This window comes from Antechinus flavipes, chromosome 3 (assembly GCF_016432865.1).
Source record: "Antechinus flavipes isolate AdamAnt ecotype Samford, QLD, Australia chromosome 3, AdamAnt_v2, whole genome shotgun sequence".
Taxonomy (NCBI): Eukaryota; Metazoa; Chordata; class Mammalia; order Dasyuromorphia; family Dasyuridae; genus Antechinus; species Antechinus flavipes.
In genome coordinates, this window is record NC_067400.1 from 582,321,041 (window position 1) to 582,344,423 (window position 23,383).

The window sequence follows — 23,383 nt, forward strand, 5'->3', positions numbered from 1 at the left end:
TCAGCAAATTCGGTTTTGGAAGGAAGTGAAGGTGGAGCGCCGATAACAGATTCTGCAGCTACGGTTTGCCTCTGCCGGAGCAGCGGGGCTCCCTGGGTGGGCCCGATCAGCAGCTCGGCCTCTCAGACCGCTCCCACTCCGTCCCCCACAGGCCAACAATTCTGTGGAAGGCTCTGTGGCCCCGATCTGAGCGCCTCTCTGCCAGAAATCTGGGCAGGACTTCTTCCAAATGCTCACATGGAGCCGGAATTTAAGTCAAAAAAGCCTTTCCACCAGGCACAGCCCATGCGCCTCCACTCTCCTGTCACCTCCATTATGAGCCCTTTGTCTTTCATTCTCTCCCTTTCTGCTAATTGTGGGCAACAGTTCCTGGCCTGTGCGCTGCTGCTCAGAGTGGCTGCCGGCGGGTTCTCTGGGGTCTGGCACTGGGACTTTCTCACTCAGGAGCTGACGTTCCAGGTCGTTCCAGGTCACTCCCTGTGGGCCAAGTTCTCTCCAAGCTTGAGAGCTTGGGGAGGGGGCCTGAGGAAGCTGAAATGACTGCCAAGAATCCCAGGGAAAGCCACTGTGGAGCCTTCTCACCAAGGCTAATGCTCCAAGTCTTAAAGGCTTGAGCACCATCTTCTGGTCATTATCAGTGTTTAAGGCTGTCCCCACTGAGAACTTCATTTATTTCAGGTTTACTGGAGAGACCCGCAGGACCCCCGGCACTGATGTGGAATCCTTCACCTACAACGCTCTCAGCCCCAGAGCCGCTGGCCCTCAGACTAAGGCATAGACTCGGCGGCTGAGGCGCTGCGCTCCCCCCCCCGCCCCCAAAAGGGGATCTGAGATCCCCCTCCAAGAGCAGGCCCACTCGGGCAGGCAGAGAACCCCTTCCCCCCTACCCCCAGGTGCAGCCACAGACTGGGAGCAGCAGCAACAAGAACAGAACGAGCTCCTGCTTCTGGGCCCAGCTGTGGGCAATAAATGGGGCGAAAAAGGGGGATGGTTCTATCTCCTGCTGGAGCTGGTTCTGGGAAGAGGGATGGAGTGGGCACGGCTCCCCGGAGGGGCTCGAGACCTGGGCTGCGGCAGGGACCGCGGCTCAGCGTGTAAACACCATGCGGGCAGAGCCCGACCTTTTGGCACAAGGAGGAGAAGATAAATGCTGGGTGCTCCCTCCAAACTGCAGGAACCTACATCCATCTAATTGCACTTCATAATGGAGTCAACAAACCATTAATTATCAGATTATATTTTAGGAAACGGCAGATAAAAGGCTTTGGGAAATGTAGTCGTTGAGGGGCCGTGGCCCAGCAACAAGAGAGGCATACCAAGTGGGCTCCGCGGCAGCCTGAGCCCCAAGGCCTCTGAGAGCCTTTCGCAAGGAGCCGGGGCCTGTGGGCAGCCGTGGCTGCACCGGGGCAGAAGGGACTGTGCTCCCGCCAACCCCACAACCATAATTCTCTCAGATGCTACAATGAAGGTGCCCGACTCTGGGGCAATTGCTGTGCTCCTCCAACAGCAGCTTCAGGCTTTCCTCAAGGAGAGGGGAAGCTGGCACAAAGGGAAGGGACAGCTCGGGTCGCTGGCTGTGCCCCGGGGCACCTCCCGAGGCACGTCCCACAGGGGCAGGGCAGAGCCGGCTGGGGCTGCCCTGGCAGCTGGCTCGTCTCACATTTGGGGTTCTCCAGAGAAGACTCCAGACTCTTTGTTCTGGGAGAGAGATTACTGTGCCGTGCAAGCTAGACCTGGTGGGGAGAGAGTCTGTATGGATGACCCAATTAAAACAAAAGGTCAGCTTGGGTCATCACCCTGGGCACAGAGTAGGGAAAAGTGCTGAGGGCCTGGCCCTTGGACATCAGCGTAATGAGAAGGTGGGGGCTGCTGGGGGGCCTCCTGATGGCCACTCACCAGGACAGGAACAGGAAACGAACAACAGAGCCTGGGACTGGTGGCGTGGGCAAGGCCGGGAGGAATGCGCCTGAGCTGGAGCTGCTGATGCCCTGCTAGGGAGTTTGACACAAAGACTAAAAATGATTTGTCGGACCCTCCTCTGCTGGCCGCGTCCATTCTGCCATGGGTGCTGCCTGTAATCGGATGAGGCCCTGGTCCCCAGCCTCCTTTCTCCGGCGCCCATCAGGCTTGCGGAGGCAGTGCTCGATGTTAGGCGGAATGTAACACGAACACCGGAGCGGCCGCACTGTGTGAGGGGTCAGGCTGCCTCTGGGGGAGGCCAGGGTCAGGGTCGCCGTCCTGGACACCGAGGGCAAAGCTCCTGGCCAGCGCGGCCTGCGCTGAAGGCTCAGTCACCACGCGGCTCTCCGGCTCACGCCCCGCGCCTCTCTGAGGCCCCCCGAGTGGCTTTTACTTTGCCTCTCCACAGATGAGGGTCACGGTTCCATCCAACAGGTCCTCCACTGTCACCGCCACCAGCTCTGAGCTGGCCTGGGGAGCCTGGGCGTCTGGCAACGTCACAAACACCTGGGATCCAGCCAGAGGGTTCTCCTCCAAAGTGATCACCTGCTCGGTGGCCGCCCCCGGCTCCGGGGCCTGGATCACCTGTAATGGAGACAAGGACCAGGACTCGGGGACCTGTAGCGGCCCCTCTGTTGTTGCTTGGGCTCCGTCTCATTCCCGTTTTACACTGTAATGATCCTGTTTGTTCTCTCACCTGAGGAGAGCGATTACAGAATGCACGGGCCTAATGGGAGACTCCGAGCCTAATAGGCAGTGATGCCCCGGGAAGGCGGGCACACAATTTAAATAACTTTGCCCGTCAGGCTGCTGCCGTGTGGCTCTGTGTGCCCTCTCCGAGGACGCAGGCTCTGGGATCACAGGCCAGGGAGCCTGCGCACGGTTTCCTAAGGGGCCCGACCAGCTGCTTTAGCAACAAGAAGGTGCACAGCAAACAGTGGCCAGTGAGCATTACTTCCCTGGCTTTTCCAAAGGGGTGATGGTCTCTGCACCGAGCACTACTGATAAAGGGCACGCTAAACCTTGGGGGCAGCAGGTGGCACAGCAGAGAGAGCACCAAGCCTGGGTCCAGAAGGCCGAGACCCTTACTGACGGTGTGACCCTGAGCAAGTCACTTCACCCTGTCTGCCTCAGTTTCCTCATCTGTAGAATGACCCGGAGAAGGAGATGGCCAGCCCCTGCAGTATCTTTGCCAAGAAAACCTCAAATGAGGTCAAGATCAAACAACAAGAACAACACAAAAGTCAACCTTGGAGGACTCAAGTCAAAGGTCACTCAATTCATGAAAAGGAGGACTTTAGAGCTGTTAAAAACTGTGGAGATCAGTAGGGCCAACTCCCTCATTCCATAAAGGAGGAAGCTGAGCCTCGGGAGGGGGGCGGCCAGTCCCGTCTCCCAGGCAGCCCCCAGGCTGGGGCTCCCCCCGCCAGGCCGGCTCTCCTGTCCAGGCCCCCCTGGGTCGGGGGCCCACAGACAGGACTGTTTCTTGAAGGCCAGGAGGCAGACACCCGGGTACCGGCCCAATGTCTTTGTCTGGGGGAGGGGACAACGTGTGTGGCGTCCCCCAAGAACCAGGGGCTGCCTCAGTGAGATGCTCGTCTTCTCGAAGAGTGAACATGACTCCTTGTTCTGGACTCCGCTTATCAAGGACAAGCAACAAAAACTGAGCCTGACTGAAAACCACCCCAGTTCCCCGTAAAGGCCATTGATTGATACAAGATTAATAGCAAAGGAGAAGATGTAGAGAAGACAAATTAAGAAAGCAGGCCTTGAGAAATCCCAAAGTGCACGTGGACTCTTAGAGTCCCAAGTTAAAACAGAAGCAACCCATGTCTCTCCAATTCTGTTTCCTGACCCTGTTCAGGTGGGGGGCTGGAGAGGACATGGCAGGGAATGCCAACAAAAACCAGGCCCTCGAGGCAGAAGCAGAAGGAAAGAAGGCAGGAAGACAGAGGTTCCACCTGCCACTGACAGGCCTGGTGGCAAATGTGGCCGCGAGATGTTCTCTGAGCTTCCATTTCCTCATGTGTGAAGTGAAAATGTGAGAATCGGGGGCACTTCTTCACCAGGTCATTGGGAGGCTCAAATGAAATAAGATTTTAAAGCACTTGGAAGATTCTAAACCACCTCAGAAATGCCATGATTACAATAACAAGTCACGTTATCACTTTAAACTTGGTGAGATCTTTTCTTTCTATGCATTTTCATTTGATCTTCACAACAAGCCTATAACGGAGACGTTCTCCTGTTTACAAATGAGGAAATGGAGGCTCAGAGGGATTAAGTGATTGTCCAGGATAAGTGCCAGAGCCGGGGTCTGAACCAAGGCCTTCCTGGCTCTGAATCAAATGCTCTACCGACACACTAAGCCACACCCCTCTCACCCTCGACAACGGTGGGGTCCCCAAGGTATGCCGAGGACCACAGGTCCGGGCACCTCCCTTCTAAAGGACCCCAGTGGGCATCCAGGCCGGTGAGTCCCGGAATCTCTTTTGGAATTTCCCTCACAAGGGGTCCTAGACTCCAACACCTGCTCAGCAGGGCCGCTCCTGGACCCTGCTCATTGTTGCAAAGGCTTTTCTTACATCAAGCCGAAGTCTGTGTCTCTGCTCTCAGTCTTGCTTGCCCTCCAGAACTAAGGAGAAGAGGTCTAAACTCTCCCAGAAAATATCAGCTGCTCCCTCAGTCTTCCCTTCTCTAAGCTAAACGTGCTCAGCTCCTTTACCCCATCCGTAGTCAGGCACGTCATGCCCCACTTGACCTCTGACCCAGGTGGTCAGTGGGGACTTTGTCCTAAAATCCGGAGCCCAGAGTAGAACCTAACGCGGGACTCTCCTGCAGCCCCCAGCTCATCTTGGCTAACTGGTCACATTTCCTCCGCTGCTCCGGATGGCTCAGAGGCTGCGGGTACAGGCTGCGATATTCCTTGACAAAAAGGCAGGACTGGGGCAGTGGCCTCCTCCTCCGCACCAGGCAGCGCCTTCCAGGCCCAAAGAAACACTCATGACTTGCCCAGGATCCTGGAGGGCAAGTTCATCGGCAGAGGGGCTTTGGCACTTTTAGCAGTAGGACCCAAAGGCACAGGAGGCGCCGGAAAAGGGCTGGCCGGGGGTTTCCGGGGCGGCGGCGCGGGGGTTTCCGGGGCGCCGCCCGGTGACAACGGCGGTGGGAATTACCTGCACCATTTGGGTGGTGGCTGCGGCCACCTGGGCCTCCGTGACCACCACCTTCGCGTGGTCGGCCTCAAAGTGCGCCTCGAGCTGGGCCTGGGAGATGAAGAGCTCGCCACACGCCTCGCAGGGGAACGTGCTCTCCGTCTGCCGGAAGTGCTCCGTGGCCACGTGGTGCTGCAGGGCTCCGGGGAAGCGGAAGGAGGCCGCGCAGTAGAGACACCGGAAGGGCTGGGAACCTGGGGGCGAGGGGGAGGGGAGGGGCTGAGGGCGGGAAGGGAGAAGTGACCGCGGCCACAGGAGACAAAGGAAGAGAAGGAAAAGCCAAGTCCGGAACGGGAGGGGAGCGGAATGGGGGGAGGGGTCCCCCGGGGGAGATTAAAGCGCGTCCCACGGGAACACCACTGACCTGAATGCCGGCACTTGGCGTGAACCTGGAGCAAAGCCAGGGTGGGGAAGAGCTCCTGGCAGGTCTCGCACTCGTGGAACGTGACGTCTGGGAAGGGGAAGGGAGAGCGGGAAGGGGGATCAGCCCGTCTGTGCCCGGGGGCGGGGAGCCGCGCCCCGTCCTCCCCGAGCACCCCTCACCTGCGTGCTCCGCCTTGACGTGCTTCTTGTGGCGGCCGTGCTGGCGAAGGTCTTGTCGCAGGAGCCGCACTGCAGGGAGGAGAACCTGGAGGAGCGGTGGTTCTGGGCAGCAAACACGTCCGGGTGGTGGGTCCGGTTGTGATACCACAAGCCAGACAATTGCTGTGAATAAGTAGGGGAAGGCTGGGTCTCAAACTGTGCTGGGGGAAAGGGTTCCAGGAGCCTGCCGGGGCTCGCTCCCTGTGCCCAGGGTCAGAAAGGGGCTCGCCGGCCAGCCCCTCTCAGCCTGGCCAGCGGCTGGCCCGCTTACCCTAGCAGGGCTTGTGAGTCTCTGAATTTAGACTGACCTGCTATTTATTTGGTTAATAGTTTTATCAGAAAAGCAGACTCCAACTGAGCTGATGCCTTAGGATAATTTTCCCACTCATGTTAATTCTAGATATTTGAAATTCCCCACAATCAAATGTGGCTTCAAGGATTTATTTGCTGTGTGACTCTGGGCAAAGCATGTGACCTGTGTCCCTCAGTTTTCTCCTCTGTAAAATGGGAGCAATAACACCACCCACTCTGAAGCATTATTGATAGGATTGAATGAGATAATAGCTCTAAGTGTTGGGTGCAGTGTCTGACACATTGTATCCCGGCGCTACATAAAAGCTTGCTCCCTTCTCTCCCACGTTCTGACACTGATCTTGGCCTTGGACCAAAGGCATCCAATTCCTTCCCTCCTTTCACCTCCAAACTCTGCATACAGTCATTATATTTTACAGAACATATACATTCAAGGAAGAAAGCAGGTCTTTCATTGTGATTTCATAACAAGGAAGCTTGGCTGAATTCTCAGAGATGGGAGGAGCAGAACTGACAAATTTTCTGCTCCTGTTAAGTCTAGCTTCCCCTGTCCTGGGCTTCTCCCAGAGTAGCTGGTATCTCTAAATGATCCATCCCTGCCTGTAGCTGAATAGGATGACACAAGCATCAGACTCCAGAAGGACGGACATGGACCCGTGCCAAGTCCAGCAGCCGGGAGAAGGTGCCCTCACCTGATAGGCCTTGTCACAGATGCCGCAGCTGAAAGGCTTCCCTCGGACGTGGGTCACCATGTGTCGCTCCAGCAGGGACGGGGCGCTGAAGATTTTCCCACAGGTAGGGCAGGGATGGTACTCCTTTGAATGGACTTCGTGGATATGATTTCGATGATCTTGCAGAGTGGGAAAACTCATCCTACACTTCTTGCAGTCATAGGGATCATCTATATCTGATGCCGTAAAACAGGAGGCAGAAAGTGAGTGAAAAGAAGAAAAGCCACAGGTATTAAATAGTAAAAAAACAAGGAAACAAAACTCTTAGTAATCCATATCACTATTCCACTGAAAAACACTTGTTCACGCATCCCCTATAAACCCAAATCCTAAGACGATGGTGGAAACCTTGCCTCCAGGTAAGATAATACCAAGTCCCCCCACGGGGATGATCCATCCCTTCTACCCATGCAAAGATGATTCCCAAAGGTATTTCGGATAAGCTCCCAAGGATGGTCTATTGTACTGTCCATTAGTTCTCCTAGTATTAAACAATAGATCTAAATTCCTCAGGCTGCAGTTTAATTCTGGTCCTCCTATTCAATGTGACCACAAATTCCCAAGCTGTTGCCAGTCTGGCCAGCCTTTCTCCACTCTCCATGACCCCCAAGTCCACAATCTTCCTTTGCACATATACTACAGAGTTGAGCTTCAACTCTGGGCTACCAAAGCTCCGTTCCAATCAGACTCATGCTCTTGTGATCTATGTGCCCACATTCCTCTCTGTCTTTTCAAGTCCATGCCCTTGAGAAAGCCTTCTTGAATAACAAATGAAAAATTACAAAACTTATAGCCACAGCTAACTTGACAAAGGTGCCTTTCTCTCTACTTATGTAAGGATCAATATTCAAATCAATCAATCAATAAGCACTTACCAAATGCTTACTAGGTGCCAGTCATTGTGCCTGATTACTAAAGATAATGAAATTCATTTTATAGTCTCAATTAAGCATTCAGGAGGCATTTAAAAATACTATTTGGGAAAAAACTCATGGTACAGAATAGGTGGAGTTCAGCTAGTTTTGTGATCAGAAGCAGGGGTCTGAGTCTCAGCTCTGAGACTTAGGAGCTGACAGCACTGGCTAAGTCTCCTGCCTTCTCAGAATTCAGGCCTCTTCTCCTAGAAAGGGGATATGAGTGAGTGTTCCAGGGGAGTGAGGAAAAGCTTCATAAACCTAGGATATTCAGGAGCCAGGGGGACTATTGTAAAGTGCCTTTGCTTCTCCCTTTCCTATTCTGCTATCGCCACAGCATTTTACCTGGGTGCCTCCTTTGCACCAGCCTACTCTCCCTTGTCCATGGTTATTTATCCATTGGTCCTGCCTCTCACTAGCCTCCTAGCTCCTTGAGAGGAAGGCCTAAAGTGCATCTACGGTTCATCTCCACTGCTTACGGGCCTTTCCTAAGTGCTTGCCAAATTCAAATGACTGAGTTAGGTTTGGGAAAACATGGGCTTTCTTCTGAGGCAAAAAGGAAGCCACATTATCTTCCTTTCTTTTACACATCTTATCTGTAGGGTTTGGTGGCCCATGCCTCTAGCCTGGTCCACTTCTGATGCGTCTTTCTGGCCTGGTGACTCTTGGGTTCCAAAAGCTCCCCCAGGCTCCCGGTACTGGCAAGTCATCAGAATGGACCTGGAGCACTCTGAAGACCAAAGTGGAAAGGTCATCATCAGAAGGACGGACATTAGAGGATAAATATTTCTGGCCACAGCAACTCAAAATGACTGGAGGGATGGCGGTCTAAGCAGATGGAAGGAATGCCCACATCAGTGAAAACACAGATCTTTTCAAGTAAGAAGATGGGATATCAAACTATCACAACAACAGCTATTACTATGTACTGGAAATTTACTGCTTTTGTTGCAATGAGATAATGAGCTCCTTAAGCTTGTGCTGTTAACTCTATTTCTCATAGAATCTTGCAGAATCCTTAATACATAAGTATCTGTGAATGGATTGAAATAAAATGTTTGAAGCATCCTGTTACAATAACAAATTTGGGGGCGGGTTGTAGGTGGGGAAGAAGAAAGATTAGCTTTGCTTTGTTTGGACTGGAAGTATTGAATCCTAGTTTTAAAGAGGCAAATTTAGGCTCAGAAAATCTTAGTGATTGCAGAAGCAGTTGTGAGTTTGGGTCCTTGTCAATGCAGATCTTAAGTAAAGGCTGGTGGGTCATTTGTCGGCTTTTATTGTAGAGGGGTTTCTTATTCAGATATCAGTTCGATTAGATACTGACTTCTGACCTTCTGTGAAAGACAAGAAGGTCAAGCAAGCAAGCAAGCTGTAAAAAGCAATGGAAGCCTAGGCCTGCAGAGGCCCAGCAGTGGGGAGTGTGACTACTTGGTCCCCTTTAGCTGTAATCACACAGGAAACGGCCGAAGGTACATGCGACTCCGAAGGGGAACCTCTTCTTTCACCTGGAGGGGTAGGGCCTATGTGTCACAGATCTGACTCTCACTTTTTCCAGGCCGGGTGAAGGCCCGAGTTGGGGGTTCCCTGGGACAAGGCAGTCTCTCATTTGTCCTGCAGCCATCTCTCAGCAGGCTCTCTCACCACTCCAGGTACAGGAGAGAGTCTGTCCCAGCCGGATGCCTCAGCTGTGATCCCGGTGTTTCCTAAGGGTCCCACAGAGGCCTGATTTATCCCCTTCCCTGGAGGATCTCCTGTGGCCCCCTTCATCCTTTGCGGTCCAAAGGGCCCTCTCGGAACCTGAGTTGTACCCTCACTGATCCACCTCCTTCTCCAAATGTCCGTTTCTTGGACCGCGCCATGGCTGCGGCTGTGACTGCTTCAGCTTATGTCCTCATCAGTGTTAGGCTGCCGAGGACACACGCTAACCCTATGTCCAGAGCAAGTGATGACAGAAGTCATCAGAGCAGTTATTATTGAGCCAAAGGGCACCCCCCCACCCCCCACCCCCCATGGCCGGCAGACTGATGCCTGAATGAGCCCGTTCTGTGAGAAGATCGAGGGATTTTCCTTCAAACAAAACTTGTATCTAGGTCAGCCAGCAACCCCAGTTGTTATTTACATAATACCTGGCCCACGGGAAGGAAGAGCTGCAGATTTCTTCTTCTCTAAGAGATGAGAGAGCCAAGGCTGGGCCGAGGCGCTCTGTCCACAGGCACATGGCTACCAAATGTCCAAAGGAATTGGGTTTTCCTGACTCTGAGCCCAGACCATTCCCTCCTCCTATGCTTGAGCCATTAGACACAGATTAAGCTCAGTTTCTAAAAACAAGTATCCACAAGACATTTGGTTTTCTCTGTGATGTGGAGATGAACCCTGAGTTGTTCTAAGAATAGGATGACAGACACTGGCCCCCCGTTCAACCCCCTTGGCGAGAGGGCCCCTGACACACGTACTGTGAAAAGTCCGCAGGTGGATGGAGAGGCCATTGGCCTGTCGGAAGCCTTTGCCGCACTCGCGGCAAACGTATGGCTTGTCTCCAGTGTGAGTGCGCACGTGCCGGGACAGCTCAATCGACTGGGCAAACACAGCATCGCAGTACTGACAAGCGTACATCTTCCCTGAAAACGACAGGTACAAGTTATAACTGAGTTGTGGAGCCAGCCCGTGGCAAAGGAGCTCTGGGGAGTCACGTTACAGTACTGGGGGCACACAAAGGTGTCCTGAAGGCTCATGTCGGACCCTCTAACACCAGTCATGGCAAGAGCCCTTACAGGTCTGACAGGCCCTGCGAGATGGTCGCTGGCGAGTGATAGAACCTCTGACTTTGAACTGCCCTGGCGGTGAGCCAGCGCTGGAAGGGATGCTAGAGAACGGGAGGGGAACCCCAGGGACCACCTCCTCAGTCAGAGATGGGACTGGCCCAAGAGCACACAGCTGCTTGGCAGCCAGGAAGGACCAGCACAAGGTGGAGGCTGCACACAGGGATAAGCTCGTTCAGGAGTAAGAAACACCAAACAAGAAACTAGGCAGGAGGAAGGAATACCTTTTGGTATTATGACACTTTTTGGAAACTTATGACACAATTTAGGCAAGTTGCCTTTAAAATAGCACTAACAAAGCAAATGACTGTTAAGAAAAAGAACCTTCATATAAAAGTTCTTGGAGAAAATAATACACTATTGAAATGCTAGATTATAGAGGAGTAAGGAGGGAAAGGGTATCATTACACAGCCAAACATGGCAAAGATTATCGCAAATTGTGGCAGTAAATCACAATAACCTATGGCAATTCTGAAATGTAGCATAAAATAAAACACTAAAAGAATCAGGATATTATTTAATTTTCAAACACTTCATATCTAGGATCCTTAGCCCTGCCCTTTTACCCAAACACATGTACATATTCTCAATCATCCAAACACGTGCCAGGGAGCCACCATCATTATTAAGATCAAAGAACGGTAGAGATGACAGGTACTTTCGAGGCCATTTCTATTCCATCACAACCTGCTACTTGCTGTCCAGCTGGGTTGTTTGGGGCAAGGCCCTTTACCTCTCCAGGACTCAGTTTCCTTCTCCACAAATGAGTGGATTTTGCACAAATTTCGCAGACAATGAAATGAAGGAGCCCAGAAGGAGCCACTCACTCTGCAGCACCTGAGCTGGGCCCTGGGCCTGGGCTCCAGCTCCGTCTACAGGGGAAGGCTTTACCTTCAGCGTGCTTCTTCTTGGTGTGATAGGCCAGGGCGGATGCCTGTGTGAACGTCATGAGGCAGTGCTTGCACATGAAAGGGCGGTCCCCGGTGTGAAGCCGGAGATGGTTCTTCAGGGTCGAATTGGCTGCAAACTTAGCCCCACATTCTTCACATGAAAAAGGCTTCTCATCGAAATGTTCCGTCAGCTTGTGGTACTGCATCCCTAGGAGACCCATGCCAGAGACCAAGAGACGGAGGCGATTAGTCACCAGCAGAAGCGCCCTGTGAATGGCAGTCCCAGCCAGAGCCAAGTCACCAGAGCCGGGCGGCCTTGGAGAATGGCTCCAAACCTTCTGTGGCTACTGGTTCTCCCCTGCCCAACTGGCATTCCCAAAGTCTTTTCCCCCCACCCCCAGCCTAGTACCCCTCACTGGGCCCTGTGGTCACAGTTTCCCTCGGGGTCTCTCTTCATGGGAATGCCGATGGCTGCCACCACCAAACGGCCAGTTACAGAGCCCCGGGTGGCTCACCTCGGATCCTGCTCATAAGGGCCAGGGCTCCCACTATCTCTAGGATCAAATGCAATCACCCAAAGTCCTCAGTCTCCCCTCCCAGTGTGCGATAGTCCTCCTTCTTGCCATCCGGCCAAAGGGGTTCATTTGCTCTCAGGCCAGATGACTTCTGTCCCCATCATCACTGCTCAGAATCCCCAGCTTCCTTCAACCCCCAGCTCCCTCCCTACAAAAGACTCACTGCCCCAGTTAGTCACCTCCCTCTCCAATATCACTTTGTACTTCTTTTTGTACATTTTACACTTATCTGTCAGAAGGAGCACAGTAAGCAGAGAGCACGCCTCAGAACCAGGACATGGGTCTCCCTTCTAACATAGCCTGGTCATGTGAGTTAAATCCCTTAACTCAGATCCTCAGTCAGAGACCACCTGGTGTTGCGGCTGTGGGAAGTGCTGGCCCACCCTCCCTTCCTGACCTCCGTCTCAGTGCCTCCCGCCCCAGGAGCCTGAGTTCAGGCCCTGATTTTGTTTTTGTATTTTAGATGTGTTTGTCCTTGTCCACGGAAGCTGGATGGGGTGAGATAATCTGTGCCAGGCACTCTGTGGGCCTGAAGGCACTATGAGGGCTGCCATTATCTCTGTGGCCCCGAATAATCCCTGGCAGCTGCTTAAAAATCAGGAATACTTGTTAATGAAAGAACATCACTCTTCCCAGGCAAGGACCTCTCACTTCACCCACAGACACAACTCTCTTGTACGACACTGGTGCGAGGGGCCTCGAGAGCAGCTGCCTGCTGAGCCCCCGCCCCACAGGGGAGGCTTCTTGCTCACCATGCTGGTGAATGTCTAAGAGAAGGCTGGAGCCCAGGCCTCTGCATGTGAGCCTGTCACTGTATCCCCCCTCCACCCAGCCTCTACACTGAACCTGTAGCACAAGGAGAAGGCCCGGTGGAGCTCTCCCGTGCCCAGGTCGCCCCTCCCGCAAAGTGTCCGACGGCCCAGGGAGGGGAGAGCAAACTCTACCAGAGGCGTGAGCAAACTCCCTCCCGCAGATGTCACAGGTCACGGGGAGCCTCCTCTTCTTCTTCTTTGGGGTGCCTGGCGCCCCCGCCCCACCATGAGCTTCCTGCAGGTGTTTCTCCAGCTCTTTCTTGGAGGCCTTTGTCTCGCCACATTCTTTGCAGGGCACCTGCTTCCCCTGGGCCGCACGGCAGCGTTTTACGTGCACCTTGAGGCGGCAGTAGAAATGGAAGCTCTTGTCACAGGCTGTGCAGATGAAGCTCTTCTTAGGGGAGGGGGCGGCACTGCTCTCCAGCTCCTCCGCCAGGGCTGCCCCCTTCTCCTTATCGCTCCCTTCCACAGGCTCATCAGGAGCCCCGGAGGCTTCTCCCTTCCCCTCCAGCACTTTCCACCGCTGGGGAGAGCCCTGCTCCTTGTCCTTAATAAGGAGACCTGCATGGGAGAAAACGGTCATTGTTTGGGGATCTCTTGACGAACCGACTTTCATTATGACTTTTAAAATTCACATGACTTCTTAGGGGAGAGTGGAGACCACTTGGTTTCTAACAAATTCTGTTAAAATGTCATCATTAGTTTTATCTTCTAACAAACATGAACTGTGTCCCTTTTTTATCCATGCCCCAGGCCTCCCTCAGGTAGCAAAAGCTCGTAAACACCAGTAAATAACTTCGGGAACCAGGAGACCCATCTCCGGGAGGCCGGCTCCTGTCTCCCAAAGGACACAAAGGGAGGAGGGGAAGCCCACCTCACCTCCGGACAGCCCCTGCCCCAGGTCTCTTACCCAGGCTCCCCAGCTCTTGCAGGACCGCCTGCAGGCCTGGAAAGACCTCATGAATGGTGCAGAGAAGGCGGCAGATCTCCATGGTGGGGAGTGACTTTTCCTGCGCTCTGCTGAGAGCTGCTTTCAGGGAGGCTTCAGGGCTGGCTGGCTCACAGGAAGCACTCAGAATCTAAATGAGGACCAAGGGACAGAAGTTCTTGGTGAACACGGTGGGGTCTGTCCTGCTTCAGTTTGGTTTTTATGGTCTCTTAGGAAGGCAGGACTCATCTCAGAGGAGACTAAATTCCGTGTGATTAGCATAGTAAAGTCCTTTATGTCTTTCAGAAGACATAAGCAAAAAAAGAAGCCAAGGGTGGATTAGGGGAAGGACTGTCCTGGTGCTTGGAAGCAATTAAGCATCAGGAGCTCTCCATGAGAAACCTTTTCATGCACAGGGAGCCTGAAGAGCCCCCTCAGATGTCTGCTCCAGAGCCTCACAAAGGCAGCTCAAGGCACGGGCTCTGTGAAGTGCAGCTCCTATCCAGGACATCAACAAACTTGTCACAGGACAATTGTTTCGGTGGTTTTAGGCTGCATGTAATAACTCCTTACTACTAGGGATGGCTTCACAGTTTTAGTCACTTTATGAAGTACAGTGGTTTTAAACATTATTAGAAGAAACTCAACTATTGCAGAAGGCTTAAATTGGGGCCAAGACTATTCTTTCAAAGCTTCCCTGTTTCAGACATTAGGCCTTGCAGTGGAAAGAGCCAGTGTGCTCAGAAAAGCAGGATGAACCACTCACAGATGGCCACATGGAATTTTTGTATCAGAGATATTTTCTTTCTACTCTTTTCAAGTCTGTCTAGATAAACCTGGTGTTCCTGGAGGCAGGCATGAGACCAATTAGAGCAGAGAAAAAACAGATCACCTGCAGACAGCTGTCTATGTCTGAAAAAGGTAGTTTTCTTCTCTTAGAGCTCTACAGAAGTTTGTGCCCCACACACGCTTCCCTTCCTCACGCAGGGGTGAGTGTGAAGATGACAAGGACTGAAATTCGAGAGGGCTAAAAACCAGAGTGATCCCCTCTCAAATGAAAATGAATTACAGGGGAGCCTCCGTCCCAATTCTGTGTTTGCAAAGGCTTTCCATTCAGGACATCTGTGGTCTTGAGCTGACCCCCCCAGGAAGTGGCCCTTCCCCACCTGGTTTTTCCGGGAGACTGGCCATGTTGTGGCTGGCACTGCATGGCATCCCATATGGGCATCCAACATCTGTTCTTTCTACAGCTAACCTGGCTCTTGCTGGAAGCCAGAATAGAGCATATCATCTGCCCGAGATGCTACATACAATTTGATCACCCTGCCGCTGAAAGGAGCTGGCCCTTCCCTCCCCGGGGCTCAGCAGTGGGGCTGGTTTGGGCTCCCTTTGTTCTTCAGCCCCGTTACCTCCTTCACAGCCTCCGCCAGTTTCTCCTCTCCTGGAGTGAGGCACTTTAGCTCAGCTCTCGGCTGAATGGCCTCAGTGATTAGCTTGCCATGTCTCAAGATGATTTCTATAGTAGCATTTTCTGGGGTGGCCACTAAAGAAAGTAAAGGGGATTAAGAAAATCAATAGCACAACCACGTACACCGTATTTACCCTTCACCTTTTCTAAAAATCTACTCTTTGCACTGAGAACAAGCCTCCATCTCCTGCCTCAAACTGGAAATTTGGAACGTGACAAACTCCACTAATCAAGAGGATAACAAAGAACTTGATTTTACGGGGACACTAGCTACCTGGGCACTACAACTTAGCAAATGACTGTGCCCTTTTCCCTGTTCATGCTGCTGGTGTCTGAACACTAACCCAAGGGGGTCATTGCCTGGTCCCAGGCCCCACTTGGCCGGATTCTCCAGCACAGGGCAGCAGGCAGCAGAGCCCAACATGTACCTGCTTGGAAGAAATAGTCGGCACCGGGCTCCTTGTGCATCTCCTCCATGAGCAGGTTCAAAGGACATGGCTCCGCTGTCTGGGCCCCCAGCAGTACCTTCCAAATGGCCCTCCCTAATAAAGGCTGTCCTTCCAGCACCGCAGAAATCAGGGAGCCAAAGCCGCCTCGTCCAGCGTCGCCTTTCACAAGCTGTTCCAGGGCCTTCAAAACAGGTGCCGAGCACAAAGATCAGGGACAATGCACTCCATCCCAGTGAATTTGACAAGCGTTTACGAAGTGCCAACTATTCTCAAGACACCGTGCTAAATGGGCTGACACCAGGGCACAATCACCAGCTTTCTCTCTTAGGAGTTCTCAGGGAGACTCGGCAGTTACACACGAGCTGGGCTGGACGGGAGGAAGCATCAGGAGACGTCCCGAGGAGAGGAGGGTCTGAGCAGAGGGAGGCAGGAGGCAGTGGGGAGGGAGCCAGCGTCCAAGGCCTAGCTAGGCTCCATCCCCTATCAGGGCGAGTTCTCAGCCGAGTGAACGCAAAGGCAAAAGGATGCTGGGCAAGGGAGCACTTGTCCCGCCTCATCCCTTCCGCCCCCTCCCTGACTTTGCTGTTGGGCACTCGGTGTCATCTCCCTTCTCTGGGCCTCAGTTACTTCATGTGAAAAACCATAGGCTGGAATAAAAGCAGGACTTCTCAGCCTTGCTTGGAGACACAGACTTCCTTGGGAGCCCGTCTGGTTTAGCTAATGGACTGACTCAGAAGGAGGCTTTAATACATAAAATAAAACCCACAGGGTTACAAAGGAAACCAGTTGTACTAGAATGCAGTTATCAAAATACTTTTAGAAAATAAGTTCTTCACAGTCCCCAGGGAAGAAGCCCTCGACTAGGCAACCTTTAAAAGGCTTCTAGCCCTAGATCCTCTGACGTTCTGATGCAACACTGACATGCAATCAAACGCACACTTGGGTCACTGAGGAAGGCAGGGGGAGACATCCCACTCCTCTAGTTTCCACGGAGACGGGGACTTTGTATCATCTCCCCTTTGGATCAGAGTCAGACTGTGCTCTGCACATAGTAGGTGTGGGATGAAAATGGTTATATTTGCATTTTGCTACATCTCTGATTGTATAATCCGGGTTTAAACATCAGGTTTTAGGTGACTCAAGGAAAATCAGTTAACCTTTCTAAAACTCAAATTCTTCATCTGTAAAATTCCAGGCTTTTTGACCAAAGGAGGAGACTTTAACCTTTGCTGTGTCTTAGACCCCCAAAGGTGATCTGATAAAGCCCTGGACCTTGCTTTTCCAGTTTGTTGTCTATGTTCATAATCAAAGGGAATGCTAAATTCCAGTTAAAGGTTAGTGGAAAAAAAAAAGAAAAAGATAGAATTTTTTTCCCTATCCAAATTTAGGGACTCCTGGGGAACTTATAAGAATCTCTGCACCAAATGATTTCTAAGGCCTCTTTTTGCCTTCTATCCCTACATCATCACTGTGAAAACTTCTACCATGCCATCCTCCTTGTCTGAGCCTAGAACAAAAAGCCCCAAGTTCAAATCTGGCTTCAGACCCTTGTTTGCTGTGTGATCTTTGGGAAGTCATTGTCTGCCTCAGTTTTTCTAACTGTAAAACTGAAATAATAACAGCATCTATTTCCCAAAGATTGTTGAATGAAATGAGATAATATTTTGCATCCTGTAGATACTACATAAATGTTTCTTCCCTTCTCATTCTCTGGTTTGCAGACAGAATTCTTCTCCTTCTCCAGGGTAATTTTTTTTACAACATTATCCCTTGCACCCGCTTCTGTTCCGATTTTTCCCCTCCCTCCCTTTACCCCCTCTCCTAGATGGCAAGCAGTCCTATAGCATATATCAATTATTGAGGAGAGGCAGTAAATATTAATTAAACACCTACTATGTGCCAGGTACTATGCTACTCCATATTGGGTTCTTTGGGCCTTTGCCTTGTCTGCTTGGGATGAATGATTTCTCTCCTCACGTCTGCCTCCTGATTTCCTGCAGTCCTCAATCATCATCAGCTCAACTGCCACCTTTATCAGGAGGTCTTCCTGGTCTCTCCCATAGCCCATCTCTACTGTATATGTCTTATACACCCCATAATACACATTGTTTCCCCATTGGATTGTGAGCTTTGTGAACTCTGGCATTGTCCTTTCTTTGCATACACAGTGATCAGTAATGCACCTAGTGCATAGTAGGTCTTTAATGAATATTTATTGAGATTCATAATTATCAACCAGTAGAGCCTGAATGTGGATCAAAGATACTTTTTTCTTTAATTTTCTTGGGATTTTTTTGTCTACTTTTTTTTTCCAAATAGAATGACTTACATGGAAATGTGTTTGGCATAGTTATACATGTACAATCTATGTCAAATTGCTTGCCTTCTCAATGGGGGTGTGTGAAAGAAAAGAGAAAATTTGGAACTCAAAATTTGACAAAAAAAAAGGTTAAAATTATTTTTATATGGAGTTGGGAAAAATAAAACATTAAGTAAGAGGCTAATAATGACAAATATCAGAAAACAGACTCACAAAAATCCTACCACATCCCTCTTACCTCTCTTTCTCCAGAAGTTAAACTGCTTGCAGATGAGATTACCTTTAGTATCATCTCATCATCAGTGAAAATTTCAGAGAGGTTTTCATGGTACCGTCTCAAGAGTTCAGTCCCATAATCATCAGGGCTTGGTTGGACTGTAAGGATATTATCAAAACAATAATGTTTGATGCAACATGACCTCCTTAAGGGTTTCTCCTGCAGAGACTGAGGGGGATTACAAATGATAAGAGGGAGAGGGAGTCAATGTAAAATGTTTCATCATCTTCAGAGTTGGATTCAACTCTCATCTTGGGACAGAGTGAAAACACATTAACAATCTTGGCCAAATGTCCCTGGGTCCTTATTTATCCATCTTCTGATGCCCACTAATAACTGTTCATGCACATGCTGCACTCTATAGTTTACAAAGTGCTTTTTCCCCAATAATCCAGGAAGTAGGGGATGTCCAGAAGGAGCAACATTCCCACCTCCCACTTTAACAGAGAAAAAAACAAGACAAAGATTAAATAATTTCTTCACAGTAACACAGCAAGGAGCTCTGTTAACATTGAGCCCAGAGTTCTTTCCATTATCCCACAATATCTTTTAGAGAAAATAATACTTTCAAAGCTGGCTGTTGACATTAAACCTTCACTCCTCTGAGGTACAGAAGTTAACCCAGGAATAGTCTATTACACTTGTAATTTAAGCTGTCTTATTGTCATGAGGGCACTTTCAAGAGTACTAAGTTTGGCCAAAATTTAAAAAATTAAGAAAGCAAAAACATGTTAGACTCAAACTTATATGTCTTTAAAATTGCCCACTAAGAGATCTAAATAATTTATAAAAGTTTAAAATAGGCTGAACTGTTTTGGGTCAGGAACCAGGATCAGTTTTGTTTGAAAAGTACAAGCATTTTTCCTGTGTGAGCCGGAGAAGGCAACCAAACTAAGAATATAGGTTTTGAAGCTATGCTATTGTATCAAGGTTATCATCAAGGGAGAATAAAAAGAGTGAGGTAGAAGTTGTAGCACTTGGATTTGACCTCTACCGCCGTGGCCTTGATTTAACTGAGGCTTTGACCTCTGACTCCCTGGCTCATCTCTTCCCAGAGATCCTTTTTGACTTTCCTCGTTATAACTCCTCTCCTTCCAAATCACTCGGCCTTTATTCTGTATCTATTTATTAAGTTCTCAGATTTACTTGTGTCCCCCAGGACAATGGAAGCTCCCTGAAGGCAGGGACTATTCCCATCTTGTCATGGTAACCCTGATGCTTGTTCCATGCCTGCCACACAGCAGATGCTTAATACATGCTTGTTATTGCTGGCTGAAGCCACCCTGGGCTTATGGGAAGGGGGCGGAGTCCTGGTGCTGCCTCATCAGCCAGGGCTGGCCCAAAAGGTCCAGAGGCTAAGCAGAGGGACAGCTGGCAAATCTCTGGTGTCCACACCCTCAAACACAATCTATTTGCATATACACACTGAGCTCCGCAGAGAAACTTGAGAGAGACAGAGGAACTTTCAAGAAGCCCCACTTTGGTTGTGTCCCCTTCTAGTTTCTGTTAACAAGGACCTTTTTCAGCAGTCCCTGCCCTTATATCCCTGCTCCAGCCCATACATCTACCCCCCTCTCCAAAGACTGCATGGAGTATATTTTTATCTACTGGGACTCTCGCCCCAAGGTCTGATGATGAATCGCTACCTGTGGTGCTTGACACACTTGCTTGTTTCTGTAAATCTTTCAGCAGAAGGTCCAAGTTGGGAAATGTGATCTTCACAGCCTGAAGGAGTTTAACCAAACTCTCAGCAGTCAATGTTTTCTCTTCAGTCACTCTGTGCAACAAATTTTCTATTGTCTCCTTGGGTGTTCCGCCCTCACAGCAATTCAAAATCACCTGCAGTGGCGGGCAATCAAGCAGACACTAGTCACTGGCAATGCTAAATTTATCTGACACACAACTGCAAACCCCAGCAAGGCTGCATTACAATTCTGCATTGCAAGATGCACCGATCTTCTTCTGCTTCTCTTGGCTCCCCTCCTTCTTCACTTCTCATTGATCCTTAGTCTCGTGAAGAAGAGAAACAAAAATGCTTTCTCCCCCCAATGGAAAAGAGATGGAAGAAACTAATTACAGAAAAATAAGAGGAATTCTATAAAACAATAGAAACCTTAAAAAAAAAAACTGAAGGAAGGAGGGAGAAAAAGAAAAGGGAGGAAAATTTGCAGCAATCTATCCTATAAAAACTTAATATCCAAAGTTGACAAGAAACCGATAACCTATTACCATTCTCCACAATAAATTGTCAAAGGACTTGGATAGACTGTTTATAGAAGTAGATTTACAAACTAAATAAAATTATACCTAATGATCAAGGAAGTACAAATTAGAACCTTGTGGAATTGGCAACAAAATTTAACTCTGGTGCAAATTTGGAGAAGCAGGGATGCTTGTCATATACAAGCACTGCACATTGGTGGAATTATTTCTGGAAAACAATTTAGTGGGAAAGATTAACTGTGAATGATCAGTGTAATATAATGCTTTTAATGTAAGTAAGAACAGAGGTTATATAAGAAAATATGAAAAGAAGAAACAATGTTTTAGGGTTCAGAGCACTGAACCTGAAATCCAGGAAACTATGCTTAAATCTTGCCTTTGATGTTAGCTGTGTGATCATAGGAAGGACACTTAATGTCTTTGAATCTTAAGACAGCTCTTTAAGAAAATCTTAACAAATTCTCACATTGGTGAAATAACAGATTCCTGAACTTTTATCACATGGAAAGACCTAAATAAAAGTTAATTTAAGTAAAAATTAAAGAAAGTAAGGCAAGGAAAATAACTGGCTTTGGCTTTAGTTGCATTAAAGGGAAAATGGTCCATTAAAATATAAGGGTGAAAGACAATAATTAGAAGGGATATGTAGTAAGTATATTTTTATACACTAGAGGTTCCAATGTCCAGTGTATTTTATATGTTGAAATTACTTTGTAATACAAATATGTGTACACACACACACAAGTTTAATATATATATAATCAGACTGATATTTGAAGTTCTGGATAAATTATTTTGAAACAATACCATGAAATCTTTTTTCCATCCTTAAGTACATGGATATAATTATATACAAATCTTTTTTTTCTCCATTAGCTTACATTTGGGGAGAATATGTTTAGCTGAGCACTGACAGAATCTATTAGATGTAAATTTCTTGACTGAACTCTCTCATTCCAAGTTACAGGGAGCTTAGGAGGTCATGACAAAGACCAGTATATCACAGAAAATGTGACATGTTTTATGGTTATTATGTAGTGAATAACTCCTAGAATAGATTATAAAGTAGGATTAACTTTATTATCCTGCCTCTTTATTTCCTTTCAACCATGATATTTGAGTATCAATCTCTAGGCCTTTTATTAGCAAGTTTTTTTTTTTTTTTTTTTTTTTTTTATGCACTGTTATTTCTTCTAGTTTCCTTCTCATCTCCTAATCTCATCCCTAGTCATGGTAGCTTCTTTAATCACAGGATCACAAGACTCAGAACTGTAGAAGATCCTAAAAATCATCTAATCTATTTTCCTCATTTTACCAGTTGAGGAACTAAGGCTCAGAGAGAGAAAGTGACTGGCAAGGGTTAGAAAGCTAATAAGGATTAGTGTCGAAGAGGCTATTTATTTAGTTGGCTGATAACAACATACTAAAGAACTGTGATCACTTCCTTAACCCTGTATTCTATGCACTTCTTAATGTATCCCAAAATTATATTAGTTTTTTGGTTGCTGTATCACATGGGGTTTACCAAAGACCTCTTTCAGATAAACTATTATCTAGTTAAATTTCTCCACTCATACTTGATGAAACTGATTTTTTTTAACCTAAGCATAAGACTTTAAATTTAGACTATTAAGTAGCTTATTAGGTTTAGTCCCAAATTCTAAGTCTGTGGGAATGTTTTTAAATACTGATTTAGCCATCCAATATGTTAACTTAGCTTTTCTAGCTTTATAACACCTGCAAACTTGATAAGCATATTATCTATGCTTTTAACCAGGTCATTAAGAAAAAATATTAACTAGCATAGGAGGCACAGTCAGGCAATAAACCCCAAAAGACTAACTTCAGGGAATGGTCACTAATGCAACTCCAGATCCACATCCCTCTAGATTATTATCCACTCCAGATTTCTCTTTATCAACAAGAAAAGCATGATAAATGATATCAAATACCTTCCTAAAATCTAGGTAAACTTCTTTAGGACATTCCTTAAATTGACCATTCTAATAGTAGTCATCTTGAAAAAAGACATGAATTTTACTTTTTAAACTTTTATTGAGACCTCTTGTTTATAATCCAATCACTTTCAGGTGTAACCCTTTTTTCTGCCCCTCTTCAGCTTGAAAACAGTAAAGCAAAGCCAATATACAGTTAATACTTGCCAGTGAATGCCATATTTCACCTCTTTATGTCCCCACCTCTTCAATGAAAGGAGGTACACTGCCCTACTTGCTCTCTAGCGCAAAAGCTGAACCCAGCAAGCAGAGAGCCTTCCCTTTCACGGGGTTTTGGGAGGCCTGGTTTCTTCTTGGTGGAACCTGCCAGCTGCTTTTGATCACACTTCTTTGTCTAGCAGGCCCCTTACCACTCCTTTTATTAAATCTTTTAGACTTATGAAGAAAGCACAGTGAAGTTCACTAGCCTGTTGTCACTCGCCTGCTAAAACAAAACAATCTTCTCACAAGCATAGCCAACACAAAAACAAGCCTCTGTTTTTTCTGGACCTTTCTTGCCAGCCTTCACTCACTGTAAGTACTCCTAGCATTAATTGTTTTTATTCTGCTCCCCAAAGACTATTTCCATACATATAGCAAACTACAAAAGAGGGATTCCACACGAAACTATAAATCTCCATTTCATGCTTGCTCTTAAAAGTAAATATATGAAGTATTATAGATTATACTTTCCAAATGGTCCTGCTTACCTGTGCTTCTTTCTGTTTTCTCCTCCACTTAGAGAAATGGGGAAAAAAAAAAAAAAGCAACTCCTGAAACAGACAAGCAAGAGGAACCCCAGGTATTGGCCACGATTTCTTTGCAGCCTTGTGTCCTGTTTAGAGGAGGTCATGGGCTGTGTCCCAAGTGCTTAGGAGACATAGCTGATCCTTAAGTCTTTTAGAGCTGTCCTT

The 23,383-nt window shown here is 48.6% G+C and overlaps 1 protein-coding gene across 1 annotated transcript in view; it reads right to left on the reverse strand.

Moving 5' to 3' along the window:
- Positions 1–1,216: 1,216 nt before the first annotated feature.
- ZBTB40 (zinc finger and BTB domain containing 40) overlaps positions 1,217–23,383 on the reverse strand; it is a 63,869-nt gene continuing 41,702 nt past the window's right edge. The window contains 14 exon segments of the mRNA XM_051988292.1: positions 1,217–2,544; positions 5,136–5,368; positions 5,539–5,625; positions 5,718–5,753; positions 5,756–5,879; positions 6,761–6,975; positions 10,167–10,331; positions 11,425–11,631; positions 12,943–13,371; positions 13,721–13,889; positions 15,148–15,281; positions 15,635–15,836; positions 18,214–18,350; positions 19,899–20,091. Coding sequence (XP_051844252.1) covers positions 2,350–2,544; positions 5,136–5,368; positions 5,539–5,625; positions 5,718–5,753; positions 5,756–5,879; positions 6,761–6,975; positions 10,167–10,331; positions 11,425–11,631; positions 12,943–13,371; positions 13,721–13,889; positions 15,148–15,281; positions 15,635–15,836; positions 18,214–18,350; positions 19,899–20,091 — 2,526 coding nt within the window. The 3' untranslated portion in view covers positions 1,217–2,349.